Source organism: Simochromis diagramma, unplaced genomic scaffold (assembly GCF_900408965.1).
Source record: "Simochromis diagramma unplaced genomic scaffold, fSimDia1.1 OVJJ01000297.1, whole genome shotgun sequence".
Taxonomy (NCBI): Eukaryota; Metazoa; Chordata; class Actinopteri; order Cichliformes; family Cichlidae; genus Simochromis; species Simochromis diagramma.
The window spans coordinates 490028-505124 of record NW_024386796.1 but is presented as its reverse complement, the minus strand read 5'-3'; the positions used below and the strand labels follow the sequence as shown (position 1 = coordinate 505124).

At 46.0% G+C, this 15097-nt stretch overlaps 1 protein-coding gene across 1 annotated transcript; it reads right to left on the bottom strand.

Moving 5' to 3' along the window:
* Positions 1–1369: 1369 nt before the first annotated feature.
* LOC120729315 (carcinoembryonic antigen-related cell adhesion molecule 5-like) lies at positions 1370–14224 on the bottom strand. The gene is made up of 8 exons (XM_040024867.1): positions 14072–14224; positions 13645–13956; positions 11240–11403; positions 10995–11124; positions 8622–8891; positions 6412–6693; positions 3866–4120; positions 1370–2542 (listed from the first exon to the last, which is right to left on the bottom strand). The coding sequence occupies exons 1-8, from the start codon at positions 14118–14120 to the stop codon at positions 2421–2423; spliced, it is 1584 nt and encodes a 527-aa protein (XP_039880801.1). The 5' UTR covers positions 14121–14224; the 3' UTR covers positions 1370–2420.
* Between the last annotated feature and the right edge of the window lie 873 nt (positions 14225–15097).

Genomic DNA, 15097 nt, shown 5'->3' with positions numbered 1-15097 from the left:
TCCTGTGGCTAGAAGTTGCACTGTGGGTAATGTAGTCCCCAGACTGTGACAAGAACTGACAAAATAAAAGCACACATCACTGATGCTCGACCTGTTCTGCTCATTTCCTCGTGTTTATTCCTGGATTCACAGCTCAGACCAATCTTGTTCTGCAGGTGGGGTGGGGGCGGGGCTTCTGAGCTCACAGTCAGAGCTGTTTTCATGAGATTACCATATTTGGCATATCAGCTCTCCATGACATCATCCAGAGCCTGGAGCAGGAAAAACTGAGATGTTTCGAGGACCTGTGTTTCACTCTCGTACCTTAGTGTAACATTACTGTGAGACTACATGTACAACAAACTCACACTGTGCAGCACACAAACAGCATGTTTGTGGGTTTGCACACTCGTCTGTCATCGCCAGTCTTTATCTGCTGTCACTGCCTCGCTCGCTCTGGGTGTGTGTGTTTAAGATGCCTGTGTGTGATAGCTGTGTTTGTCTGAACGTACGGTTACTTCCTGTCTTTCTTGTTTTCCACTGACCGACCGCTACAGTCCCACCTACAGCTCCGTGCTCCCACCTGCCCGGCTCGGTGGCCCCGGAGCCTATAGAGACGCTCTACCATGATCCCTCTTTAACCAGGTCAACATGTCCATCGGGGTGTCACACAGCATGGAAGAGAAAGCTCAGAGCATGCCCAGATCCTGCTACAGACTCCCACTGACCAATCAGTAGGAGGAAATAATAATACAGATTCCTTTCAGAGAAAACCTTGTTGCTGTTACATTTATTCCTAAAGAACGAAACGCTGTGAAAACTGCTTTTCCTTTCCAGGAAATCACCTCTTTAAATATTTAACATTTCATTTACGTCTCCGCCTCTTTCACCAGGGCTGAGCTAACAAAGGTGACCAGCTCCAGGATGACAATCATCCATCCACATCTCCACCGTCACAGGAAGTCAAAACAGAACAAAGGCCTCCTGTCACCACATCGGAGGGGTCAGTCAACCCGAGGACCTGCAGGTGCACGCCCCTCTACCCGAGACATCAAGAGGTCCCGAGGAGTCACATGACAGCGGTCTGTTAAGAAGACTGTGCTTGCGTCCGCAGAGACAAACGGGCTTCCAGCCGCCTGCAGGTGGATGAGAACAACGTCCCCCACCAGGTAATTCTGCTGCTTTCGTGTTTGTGAGATTCCTGCAGACACACTTCATACCTGTTCATTCATTCACTTCCTTGGAACTTCAGGTACCCCCCCCCACACACACACACACATTTCCAAAGGTAACTTCCTGTGTTGCGTTGCTTGGTTTGGCTGCAGTGAATAATGTGAGTGTTTGCATGCTGGAGGCTGCGTCTGTGACTCATCAGACTGTTCTTTGTTTCAGCAGCGCAGCTTCCTGCTGTGTGTCAAAATGTGATGCGATTGCATCACTCGCTCTGCTTTGGAAGAGCGTGCCGTGACTTCGACTGTAGCACCGTTTAACATATTTGTGTCTGCAGACCTGATTGTTTGCAACAGGGAAGCGTTTCCCCGATGATAGTCTGTTATAAAGTGTTCCTAAAGATACGACCGTGCTGCAGAACTCTAATGTTCTTTCTAGTCTTTACCTCCATCTTACCGGTGGAGGCGCTGCTCCCAAACTATCGTCTAAGAAACAGCGGCTGCGGCCGGCTTGTGCAAAGGTGACAGTTACTTTTGAAATGGTGCCGAAGGGCGCGGCGGCTCTTTAATATCTGAGTAGGGTACATCTGGGAACATGTTTCAATACGCCGAGGCATGAGAGGAATGAAGTTTCCTGGGAGGTCATGGAGTGGGAGACACAGCGGAGAAAAGCACGGAGCGGGGGAGTAACGTTCCTCACGCTGTTTGGACATTTGAAGCACTCTGATGGGAAAAATCAAAATAAGCAGCTGACTCTGAATCTGGAGTCTCTGGAGACTGACTCAGTGTGATCACCCATCTTCTCCACGTTACAACACATTAGAGCGCTGCTGTGGCTCTAAAGAAACAACAGCCGTGCAAACAGAACATCTCATGAGCTACTGTCACCATGAACGACACAAACACTCTTTCACTGCTTTAAGCTGTCAGCTGCTTTGGGTCCACGGGTGGTGAATCTCACAGATATTTCTTTCTGTTTCCAGCTCCACACAAAGTGTTTTTCCCAGTTTGTTGAGGAAGAACAGTATCTCAGTCATATCTCGTCAGCCAGTTAAAATCAGGAAACTACCCTCGAGTAAACAGTCTGGTTCAAACAGTTTGAGGCCAACGTTACTATCATTTTCAGCCACAGTGAGACCTGTTTTGTTGGTTTGGTTGGTTCAGCCTCGAAGCAAGGTGCCTCTCCGACTCAGCCGCTCCAACGCCTCATCCCATTGGCTGACCGACGTGCCCCCCTGCATGCCCCTTTTAGATATCAGGAAGCAGGAGTACTTACGGGACTTTCTGTCGGCAGTAATACCAGACGCCTACGACAACGAGGGCCACAGCAATGATGACAGCGATGACGATTCCAGCAATGGCTCCATCTGAGAGACCGTCCAGCGTTCCCTCCCCTGTAAAGTCAGTCATTGGTAGTTTAGTGTGGACATTCTCTGTGACTGTGTGTTTAAGTATGCGTGACTCAGTGTGACTGTGATCTCTAACTCTGATTAATGTACGGGACAGAAGATAAAGGCGGAAACGCAGACCTCATTCCAACATAACAGTAAACAAGTGGCGCACCGCTACACCTCCCCGCTGCTAGCTGGCAAAACTGAAAGTGAGACTAGAGAAGAAGAAAACAGGACGAGTTTAAAAACAGTCTGATAATGTTCGGTTGGTTCAGGGTGGCGTCACCTCGTTAGTCACACTGGCCCGTCCGTGTCACTCCGTTAGATTGCTCACAAATAAACAATGGAGCTGATTCAGTTCTTTTTCATAGTAACGGGACGCGATGTTATTTTGGTATTTTTTTGTTTGTGGATTATGACGTTTATATGGTAAGAAAATATGCAACTAGGAATATTTTTTAATCTGCTGTACACCGCTTATATATATATATATATATATATATATATATATATATATATATATATATATATATATATATATATATATATATATATATATATATATATATATATATATATATATATATATATAGGACCCTTATTGTGAAAGGCAAAGACAGGAAGAAGCCTTTTCTGCACAAAACTCCTCGACCAGTCGAAGCCGGACTGTGTCACCCTCAGCTGAAGCTAGCATTAGCTTAACATCGCCTAACATTAGCTTATTGTGCATCTGTAGTTCCCAACTTTGCCTACAAGCTTTACTCAGGGTGCAGTTTTGTTTTCTCACAACCTGAAAATGTGAGTCACACATTATGTACCTTAATGATCACGTCTTTTAGAAAATGAAGGAAAACCTGTTTATTTTGTTTGAGCATATTAAGCTCGAACACGTAAATCCTGAATTATATCTAACAACAATAATTAGTGATGATTAAAATACAGCTGGCCTTACGTAGAAGAACTTGGTTGACGCTTTTAGGCGTCTGTAATGACCTGAAGAGTTGCACTTGCCATACTTTGCCAGCATTAAAACTTAAACTTGGGTTCATGCCATATGCAAACGACATGAACTGGTTGGGTTTCTTTGAAGCTCTGAGATGATGTCAGAGCTTCAAACAGACGTGGACGTCACGTGCCGGCAGTAAACTCTGACCTGGTGCTTCCTCATTGGTTGAAAAAACAAATATACAAACATAAACGTTCACGCCTGTAAGAATTTAAGAGGAGTGCAAAACTTCAGGCTGTCCCTGCAGGCTGTGCAGCGCTGAGGCAGTGAAGTCTGTATATTCATTGAATGATCAGTCTGGGCTGCATGACGGCGCTCACCTCGGACAGACAGGTTGTGGCTGGTGGAGGTGGTCTTGCTGGTGATGATGTTGTGTGCCTCACATGTGTACATTCCAGCGTCTTTGTATGTTGCACTCGCAATAATGAACACTGCCGCTGTGGTTGTAGTTGCAGTGCCGTTTAACTTCCAGGTGTAGTTGGCAGGAGGAACAGATGTAGCGGAGCAGGTGAGCTCCACTCGCTGATTGACTTCCACGGCTTTCCTAGCCGTTATAGTCGGTTGTTCAGGACCATCTGGACACAACATGACAACACCAGCCGGTTTATCGTTTGGATTTAGGTGAAAAATGTGTCAAAATAAGAGCCTGGATATGACAGAAGTAAAACCCAAGATAAGTTATTTTTCTCCATGATTCATAATCACGAACTTGTCTTTACAGCGAACTTAATTATTAGCACGTCGGTCGTTACTCTGACTCTTTACTGATGACCATCAGCTGACAGCTGAGAGCGTAACCATCCATGAAATATTACGCACTGGTAGTGAAAAAGGAAACTGTTGTGTGAACTCTGATGTTTCTACTTAAAACCAGGATGTGTGACCTCAGTAGCTGTGTAGTGTAACAGGATCAGAAAGGAGGCGACACAAACAAAGAGAACCTGAGGTTAAAAACGATCCAAATGCCGTAAACTTCAGTTATGAGCAATGTTCCCTCTAATGTTTCATGTCTGAGCGAACACACAAACTCCCTGAGCGGTACCACTGTGAGCAACAGCAGACGTGTGCACTGTGGTCACGCCGGCATCCAATCCATCCAAGTCACATGTTTATTAAAATAATCAAATCACAGCATTTACATTTATGTTAGATTACTTTTAATTAACTGCTTTAGCCCACTTACAATGAAAATGTAAAAAAACCTTGTTCATGACCTGCAGCATGTTAACACTATTGGAAGGAAAAATAACTTCAACTCCAATTTTGAAAACACAACTTTCTTTTTTTTATTTATAAAGCTCTGACTTGTATTATGAGTCTGAGTCTGTGGTCTGGGAGAGAGTCTGTAACTCTGTCAGCAAAACACAGTATATAATGACCAATGTTGGGTAATTAATTATATAGTTACTTCTTCAAAAAAGTAACTGAGTTTTTGCAGCTGTTTACCTAAAAATGCAGCCAAGGTGTTTTTAAATAAACATTTCAAACCATTTACAGAACAATCAGCTGTTCTGCATCAAATCTGATGCCACACAAATTATTTCTGTCCACTATGAGATGAAGGAGAACAACAGCCTGATACCTGCAGGCCTGACAGCAGCAGATGTATCACTGCTGTAACACCTGTAACACTCAGCAGTCGCCTCATTGTTCTGACACACACAACAACACTACTGACTACACTACACACTAACTACACGCTAACTACACAAGATTTGCGCTAAACGTCGCAAATCTCTCACATCTCAAACACGCCGTCACTCCTAAAACTTCCCCCCGTTTCTTAACAACTAGATGCCATGTTGCCATATCAGTTTTTGATTGGTTGACATGGTACTTTTTTGGACGAATAGGAAAGGTGGGGGGTGGGGTTTGTTTTTGCTCACAGGCTTTCGAGCGTTTTCCTTATAAAACGCCGTTTTCACCGTTTCTTCCTGCAGTAAATATAAACAACGACAGTATTCAGGAAGAAAACAAACATTGCAGATATTTTTATCATAACTCTGGTTTTACGTGGCCGATCAACACAATTTAAAAACTGGTATAAAGTCCACACTTTGTCCGTCAGTTGTTCCATCTGTCCTGCTCACATCTCCAATGGTTGTACACGCTGTCATTAACGTGGCTTCACTCCACATCAGCCGCTTTGCTAAAACACCGGTGTCGGCACATAAGGACGCTGTCATAGCCTGTCAGCAACGTGGATTAGCTGCTTATATACGAATGTGAATCGCATCATTGGCTGGACTATGGGATACGGTGGCATCGTTCTGATCCCATACGGGAGCAGCCAGTCACTGACTCACACTGCAGAACAGGATTGTTAAAGTTTTAATGTTAATTTCAATTCAGGTTAGATGTTTTTTTGTGCGCAGTGCAGATTTTCTGTGCGGAGGCCGTGCCAGCAGTGCGCAATTGCGCACGCGCGCAGCTTAGAGGGAACATTGGTTATGAGCAAACCTCACTTCTGATTCAGGAACATTTTTCAGTTGTCTCATGTAAAAAGCCTTTTGCAGGTGTAATTAAAGGTGGTACCACCTGATTAGAAACATATGCTCTCGATACACAGAAACTGGAAGGTTACTGACAGAAGACTCTTAAATTAAGCACCGGATAGTGAAAGAACACAGTCCAAGGTATTACATCACGATATTCTTTGGAAATAATGACAGTGAATTTAAAAATGGCACGTCTTTGTTGCTGGAGCTGAGCTTACTGTCTGATATTTATACCTGCCGTGGATGGGACAGCGAGTGAGGCGTGTGCAGGACCTCTACTGTCTGACTGACACTGTGTCAAACACAGGCACATGAATGCATACAGCCCCACACACATGTTCGAGTATCTCAGCAAAGCAAACACTTACAGACGACCTGCATGTTGTAGTGGGCTTCTTTGCTGCTGACGGCGTTGCTGACCCGACAGGTGAACCTTCCGTTGTCGTCCTTCTGCAGCGGGCTGATCAGTATAGAACTTTCATCAGCGGCAAAAACCACACGAGGGCTGGAAGGCCCAAGAGGTTTACCATCTTTCAGCCAGTCTACGTCCCCCACGGTGCCCCCCGTCGCCTGGCAGCTGAGGTTTGCCGTGCTGTTGCTGGCGATGAGGACACCAGTCGGACCGATGATTTCAACACTCGAGATTCCCTCTAGGAAAATTAAAGGGAGACACAAGGATGATAACGGTCTTCCTGTGTTTATTATTCTGATTTTATTGTGATCATTCTATTTTCTGGCACATATTACATCAATTATTAAAGATACATAAAGAAGTGATCCAAAGTGCAGTAAGGACTGTAAATACAGTCAGGATAGTCCAGGTGTGAGCATGTCTGACAAAATGACCCCACTCTGCGCCTGATTTACAACCTCAGCAGAGCAAATTCCTGAGATGCTTCTGTCTTAGGAGCGAGTTTGAAGTCTTACCGGTAACAACATGATGTTCATTTTCTAACTTACGGTCTCCTTCAGCAGAAACAGACAATAGAGTCAGGGCGTGGCAGGCCTTTGACTGACATGCTGCAACAGCGTGAGCATGCCTTTGCCTCCGTGTCTTAGTAACGTCTGATTTCAAAAACAAAAGACGCTGATGGTGAATGCCAAAACCTCATGAACCAGTGAGCGGCAAGCTGGATCCAACACGTCCCACAATGCAACTGCACAGGGTTTCTGATTAGAGCCACGTCGCCTGCTAAACAAACACGTTCTCACTCCACACCTCCAGGTAGGTTGTCCTGTGATCGGGCGGTACACGACGGCTGCGGCAGCCAATTAAAGTCTGTTTTGTGAGCATCGTGACCTCTGTGGAGGTTGGAGGCTTCGACAAACTAAGAAACCTGATGCTTGAATCCTTAACTCGGACATTTAAAGCTATTAAAAATTAGCATAATTGTAGGAATTCTAAAACTTTGAACTCCGTGTACTCAAACTGACATGATCCCAAAGTAAGGGAAGAAGAAACATCCAACTGAGGGAGAAGAACGGGGCTAACCTTTCATTCTCTCTCTTGTAGTTCAGGCTCTCTTTACCGTTTGCTTTCCACTGATAAGAGCACCAACAGGCTCCGCCTCTTTTCCATCGGCCTGCCATCAGCCCTCTCAGGTGTTTCTGTTATGTTAGTTTCATCGTCTCAGTAATCTTGAGTCATTTTATGATCATTTGGGGGCTTGTCTATGATTTGAAGGCTTATAATCAATGATGTCCATTTTTAATTCACTAAAGCATTTCTGATTAAAATCATTAGATTCATAATTGAATAACACAAGCGTGGCCTGCAGCTGCTATAACGTTTGTGATTTTTACGCTTTAGGCTACAGTTTATCGTTTCAGCCCGCGAGAAGCCAAAAGAATGACACGTTGTTTTCTCTGTTCAGGCGAACTCCCCTCCGTCATCAACAAAGACAAAGAGAAACTCCTCAGGTCACAAACATGAAACCGGCCTCCAACCCAGCAGGTTTCTCACAGGTCTGCCAGCCCCACAGCACAGCCTGCTTTAAAACAACATCTTTGAAAAACATGAAGAAAACGAGTCCTGGGCTGTAATGACAGACGAGTGACATTGTCTGTTAGCACAACGTTTCAACACCTCACAGGTGAAAACTGTGACGAAGGTCACGAGCACTTGTTATGACTCATCATTTAAAAGCCTCGGACAGAGAAAAGAGCAGGAGTCCTTCAGTCTGCCTGACCGGCTTTTATGTTCCTGGATACTCAATAAACTCTGTGTTACATATGAATGCCAACCTGACAGACACCACTAACTATGAGATATATATATATATATATATATATATATATATATATATATATATATATATATCTATATAATATATATATAGAATATATATAAAGATATATATACTATATACTGGGAACAGCTAAGATACTGCGCAGGACCCTCAGCTCCCAGGCCTCTGGTAGAGGACCCGAGCTTGAAGGATAAACCGCCCGCAGGGGCGTGCTGGGTGTTTTTTTTTTTTATATAAATAAAACATAACATTGTGCAGATAATGACAGCCAGACTTCCTCCTGGACCTGTAGTAACTCTACAATGACCCCACTCAGCCACACCACTCACCCATAATGGTGAAGGAAACAGCCGGGGAAGGGACGCTGCGTTTGCTCTTGGGATTTTCAGCCCGACAGGTGTAGTTAGCCGCCTTCGTGTACCCTTTGATCATATCCAGAGTGAGGACGGAGCTGGAAGTCTCGATCCTCATCCCGTTATAGTACCACGTGAAGGAGGCGGGCGGCAGGGAGCTGGCCGAGCAGGTCAGGTTGAACGTGGAACCAGCCTGGATGAACTTGGGTGGATTTGCAGGCGTGATGGTGACATCATCAGGTCCGTCTGTGGAGAGGGGGAGTGCAACATGACTGTAAACAGTTTGTACTTCATCATTAAACCAACTGACAAACCAGCAGCTCTAATCGCCAAGATGGCAGCAGCAGAAACGTGATGGGTGGAGTCAGTGACTACATCCTTTCATGTGACATTAATACATAATGACTGCAATAATTCCCTTTTACTTACTTTCCCTTATTGTTTGATAATTAGTGTTCAGAGATTATGAATGGAGTTATCTTTTCCCCACCAGTAAAACTCATCTCACTTCATCTTCATCGCTTTGTAGACCTGCAGGAATAACGAGCTAACAAATCAAGCACAGCCGTCCAGGCCTGAGACAAACTACTGCTTTAGAACAAACTATATGGTTGATTGTTCTCCTTTAAAACACCACAGTCAACACAGTCCAGCATATATTTGCTCGTTGTGACTCCAGCTCTACAAGAACAGCTTTTCCAGGCTTGTAGAGAAACAGATTTCGCCCCCGTGGCTAACTGGGAGTTCCTTCCAGACCCGATGAAGCCGTCAGCTTCATATTAATTAATAACAGAGCTCAGCAGCGGTCGCTGTGGCTTTTCACTGCCTCTCAGGTTAGTCATGCAGGAGTGGAAGTGTGTACACAGTGTGGTTAGTACAGACTGAGAGGGCGCGCCGTGCAAACACACAAACACACACATGCCTGCGTGTGTGAGTAGCAATGGTCACGTCTCACCCAGCAGTGACACCTCTGTGCTTACTGAGGACTTTAAATGCCGGGGTGTGAAGGACCGACCGGGCCTGACTCATGTTTGACCTTTGTTGTGCGGCAGGTGTGGAGCTCATTCGCTCATTCAGGTGCAACGCTACAAACAATGTAAGAGTAAAGACCGGGCTAACTGTCCAACTGCCACAGCTGACAGGAAATACCTGTACAGGAATGCTAAATATGCAGGTGTCACGAAACATGCCAGCATTAAGAGTATGCATCAGAGAGCCCTGAAACAGCAGGTCCCCCTCACAGCTGAGCTCGCTCTTTAGGAAACACAAATGTGAGGGCAGCGAGTGTTTGCACGTGTAGCTGAGATAAACAGCACTGCATATATTTGATTTGTTATTATTTAAATGGAATTTGTGTAATACTAAGGTTCCACATGTCACTCTTACAGAGGGGCACTAATCAGTGGGACACCACTAGTAAACATGTTGCATGTGTGGGGGTTCCCAGCCACAGTTGCATGGACTCCACAGTGGTAAGGCACGTTCTCTGTAGCTCCTCCCCCTGTACTAAATGATACGTTTAAATGTGGCGTTTTATTATTAGTAGGAGTTCTGAGGGCTGAAGGTTCCCAAAGTGCTTTTGATTACTTTGAAAGAGGAAAATAGGAATGGAACCTGCTTCTTATCCATTAAACGCTCCTTTATGTGTTTTCACTCGTGCTAAAGGGAGGAGCTGCTGCTGTGCGAGTCCACTGATGTTGCTGCTGCTGCTGCATTATATCTTTTAAAATGTAAAGCCAGCTTTGCAACCAATTCCTGTTTGTAATCACAACGCAGTCTGCCATTAGATATCTGCTCCAGGGCGGTGATGAGCGCGCAGTCGTTAAATGACGACGGCTCATCTTTCAGAAAACTGCAGTCGGGACTTTTGTGGCAATCTGCCAAACTAGAATTTGTGTTAATCTGTGTTCTGATGCGAGGTCGGTGATAGACGGGAGGTCACGCGATGAGCGGGAAAATAAGCCCACGGCTTTCATGTCACGACACGTCAGCAGCCGAGGACGTCTTTCCAAGAAAACTGCAGTTTTTGTGGAACAGCAGGTGTGTATTACAGTTCCAGTTTCCCCCTCTGGGGACAAAAACACCTCCTTACACGTCCAACGCTCGCTGACTTCCACGGCCAGCTTCCAGCTTTCTAAGAGCTGAGCACAGACCTGACGGGGCTGAGCAGCTGAAGCCGTCTGCTGCGAGGATGCAACCTCAGCCGTGCTTCCACATCTGCAGAAACTCGGCGGATTCTCTGCTACACTTCCTGTTGCGTTTGCTGCATGTCTGCCGAGTAACACCCAGACTAAAAGCCTCTGGTATTGTGCTCTGAACGGTGTCATGCAGTCCGGCTGCAGTACTTACAGTAGACGGTGAGGTTGAAAGGGGTGGTGGTAGATTTCGTTGTCAGCGAGTTAGATGCTGTGCAGTAGATCGGACCCACCAGGTCCGTCCTCAGAACATTTTTGATGGTCAGCACGCTGGACGAGTTCGTCTGCGATACAAACCCGAGGACAGAAGACAAACAATGAGGATGACTCAGGTAGAAGTGAAACACCGACCCAAAGATTCACATCAAACAACGCAGAAACAATCAGGGTTGAACTGACCTTTATCTCTGTGATGCGCGTGCCGTCGACCACGATGGGCGTGCTGCCGTTGATCCATTTGAAGCTGAGCGAGGAGCCTATAGCGCTGCAGGTAAGAATCACAGTGCTGTTGTATTCAATGGCATCAGGGACGTTGGACTTGATGGCCACATCGGAGACGGGCTCTGCAGGGAGGAACCAACACAGCAGCAGAGGACAGCATGAGCACAAACGTTCTTTCTGATTTTTTAAGGATTTTTCTCCTCGCAGCTTCCAAGAATGAATTGTTATTTTACATTTTGTCCTACCATCAGTTTCTCTTAATACTCCACACCTTTTTGTCTGGCAGAAATGAACTAAACACACACACCTGCATCGTTTCCCCTTTGAATGAGGGCCTTATGGACGGTTAGCTTGACTGTGCAGAAGCAGATTAAGCACTGCTGGATTGTTGGTTTAAGGCCAACGTTTGCATCACCTCCTCGTTTGTAGATGATGACTAACCAAGTAAGCATCGCCATAAAAGCTGAGCAGAGTTAAAGCAGCCTCTGTGTGCGAGTTAGAGCAGGTTGGGGATCTCAGCGAGGTCTACTAGCACTGCCTGCTGCCTTTGGCTCTCAGAGAGGGGAGGCAGACTCAGAGGACAAACATAAAACATTACTTCCTTTTCTAATTGGTTGTGAAGGACACAGGTTTGATTGGGTCGAGCCTGCTCAGGCCTTGCACTAGTTTGGGACTGTGTCAGGGTGTGTTAAGGCGAATATTTCCACAGATTAAAATTAATCAGCATCTTTATTTTTGAAATCCTACTACAAATGAGCAGCCAGCGGCGCAGGCCGGCTTCTCTTCATACAATTGTGCTCTGAAATCGTGATAAAGACGAAAGAGAAACAGAAGCAACCGGCTCGACTTGTTTGCAGTAATCCTGGAGCTACTGTTCACTGGTGATTAAGCAACAGTGGGTGTGTGGGAACGCAAAGGAGTGGAAACCAGTCGGCCTTCAGGAGCTTCACACCATCGCTACTTTGAGATTACTGTTCTAGGATAGCTTGGCTGATAACAGATAAGCTGACTGATCCACAGGAACATTAAAGATCCACTCTGGTGCAAAGAGAGTCAGTGGGTGTGGATATTTGAATTTGTGTAATTACTCCAGAAACTGCTTTACTGATTTTATCAGGCAACTAAACCAGCACATGATATAGATCCATAATAACTAGAGTATTATTGGTCACCAGAGGTACAGGAGACAGAGAGACATGAGGGCACAGCTAACATGAAGGAAGCTGTTTGTGTTTCTCTGATTTCACTGGTGATTCTACACATGCAGCTTTTATGTCCCAGTAACAGCAATCAAGTTAGTCTTCTCTAACGTGACCTCCAAAATAAGAGCCTGTAGGCATGCTGGCAGGCTGAGTGGCAGGATGTTCCTGTTGGAGGTTTGTCATAGTTACAGCCAGCTCACATCACCTAATGATGCTGCTACTTTACAGTCTAGCTCACAGATCAGTATGAAGCCAAGCTCTAAGCCAGCCCACAGCTGCTGCTGCACCTGCAAGCTGCTTTGTAACCCACCTCCAAAGCAGCAGCTTTTCACCTGTGACCTTTTCCTGAAGAACAAACCATAACGAGGACTCAGAAAAGAGCTCCAGCCACGAGGAGAACATCAAGCATCCAGCACATCCATATTCACACTGTCTGTGCACCACACACTCTGCTTATTATCACGGACACAATCCAGCAGCTGCAAAGCAACACCAGCAGCGTTTTGGGTTTCATGCAGCTGCTGAAGGACACATCTGGTTTTTAATGTGAGGTCAGAACATCAGAGCTGACACACACACACACACACACACACACACACACGGGTGTGTATTTATATCCTTGTGGGACATCTACCTGACATAATGCTCTCCCCAGCCCCTGACCCTAACCCTGGGCCTAACCCAGCCTAAACTGTAACCCTGACACTCAAATCACATTTTGGCCCCACAAAGCTGAGTACACACGGCCACACTGACTGGAATGTGCAGTGTCACGAGCCACGCCCTTACACACTGCTGGTTATTTGAAATGAACAGAGTTGCGGAGCCGCTAGCGCACAGGCGCAAAGATTTTTCCTCCTCCAACAGGTGGCCCTCAAAGGTCTGGATAAACTGTTCGGCTTCTAAACATCGCATAGCTCGCTCTCTAAGACTGTAGGGATAAGCAGGCGTGGCTCACGGCTAAACTCCATTTTAAAAAGTGGGCATTATACGGGCAGCTGTCCCGTGGGTACGTTATAAGCCCCAAACTAGACACTTTCTGTATTTACTAATCGCCCTGTGATCAGCTCGGCTCTGCCGCAGTCTCACACGACGCTTCCATTTATCTGAAGCCCCGCCTCTGCAGGTAACAGTACAGGTATGGCACACATTACTACTCACCGACCACCAGAAGTTTAGTCTCTCCAAATCGAGCTCTGGTTGTTATCACATTGACGCTATAGTCCCCACTGTCCCCAGGCGTCAGGGCGGAAAGGGTCAAGGAGCCGTCGGTAGAGTTAAGCGAAGCTCTCCCCGTGTAAGCGTCTTCCACGGTCACAGTTCCACCAACAAATGTAGCCACACCATTTGGGCCATTGAAAGCCCAGGTTATGACGCTGGGCGGGGAACTAATCAGAGGTTTCAGGGTGACATTTCCCCCCACAAGTGCAGACACGGGACCTGCGGGCAGAATGCCCTGCCCCACACAGCATCCTGCAAGGAACACATTAGACAATAATAATAATAATAATAATAATAATAAGTAAAAACTACGAAAAGCTCATGAAGCAGCGGAGCGCACGGAGCGCTCGGAGCTTCATCCTCTCACCGAGCAGCGGCAGCAGGAGCAGGAGCGACTTCAGGGAGAGCGGATCCATCCGGACGGTTCAAGTGTTCCCAGCAGAGAGAGACACGGAGGAGACGCGGCAGTACCTGCTGCTGTTAGAGGGATACACCCAAAGGTGAACGCGCACACGCAGACTCCCTATTTATATGCAGCCCGCCCTGCGTCACTCTTCCTGTTTCTTAAAGAGTTTAGATTTAAACCCTCCCACCTCCGCGCTCAGGTGCCCCACACACACACACCTACCTTACCTCTGAGACCACCGAGCGCGGTCTTCTGCTCGTCCCCCGGCCCCCTGTGCTCACGGTGTGTCTTTACTTTGGGGGTTCTTGTGTTTGTTTCTGGTGTTTTTGGACACTGAGTGATTCCTAATAAAGTGGATATAACTCGTGACTTTACTGTTAGAGTCGTTTCCTGGAAATCAAACAGCATCTGCGGATGTTATGAAATGAACGTTGGATGAATGCATCATGTGTAACGCATCAAAGGCATGTCAGACACTTGAGTTAGCCCATCTCTAACCATAATTGTGGTTGAATAGACGCACAAAGAAAGTGGACCTGCAGTTCAGTGAGGCGATGCTTCCACCCAGTGGAGAGACACTCAACGTGGAGCTGCGCTATCAGCTGCAATGATCACACTAACACCTGCATATATTTAGATATATAATCTGAATGCTAATTTACTGATTAGATTGTTCTAGGAGAGGCCCAACTCTGAGTACAGTCTGTATCAAAAGTACTGACAGGAAGCGTGCTTTTGCAGAGAAAATAGGACCTGCAGCCAGAACGTGAAACTAAGCAGGGTGTTTGATCAAAACTTAAAGTGTGTGTGACGTCGAGAGGAAGCATATAAATAACTAGGCTTCCTTTTTGTGCTTCAGACCGGAGCTTATGTGTTCGTGTGTTCAGGTCTCCGTTCCTGGGAATGTAAATAAAAGATATTTTTTTGAGCTTTGTCCACTTTGAGCCGTGTCTTTCTTGGCTGTTCAAGAATACAAAGAACTGGATT

Excerpts from the sequence above, each read along its gene's own strand:
- LOC120729315 (XM_040024867.1), bottom strand. The coding sequence starts at position 14,120 with ATGGATCCGCTCTCCCTGAAGTCGCTCCTGCTCCTGCTGCCGCTGCTC. Across the intron at positions 11,404-13,644 it reads GACTAAACTTCTGGTGGTCG|AGCCCGTCTCCGATGTGGCC; the intron begins GTGAGTAGTAAT and ends TCCTCCCTGCAG. Across the intron at positions 6,694-8,621 it reads TGTTTCCTTCACCATTATGG|AGGGAATCTCGAGTGTTGAA; the intron begins GTGAGTGGTGTG and ends TAATTTTCCTAG.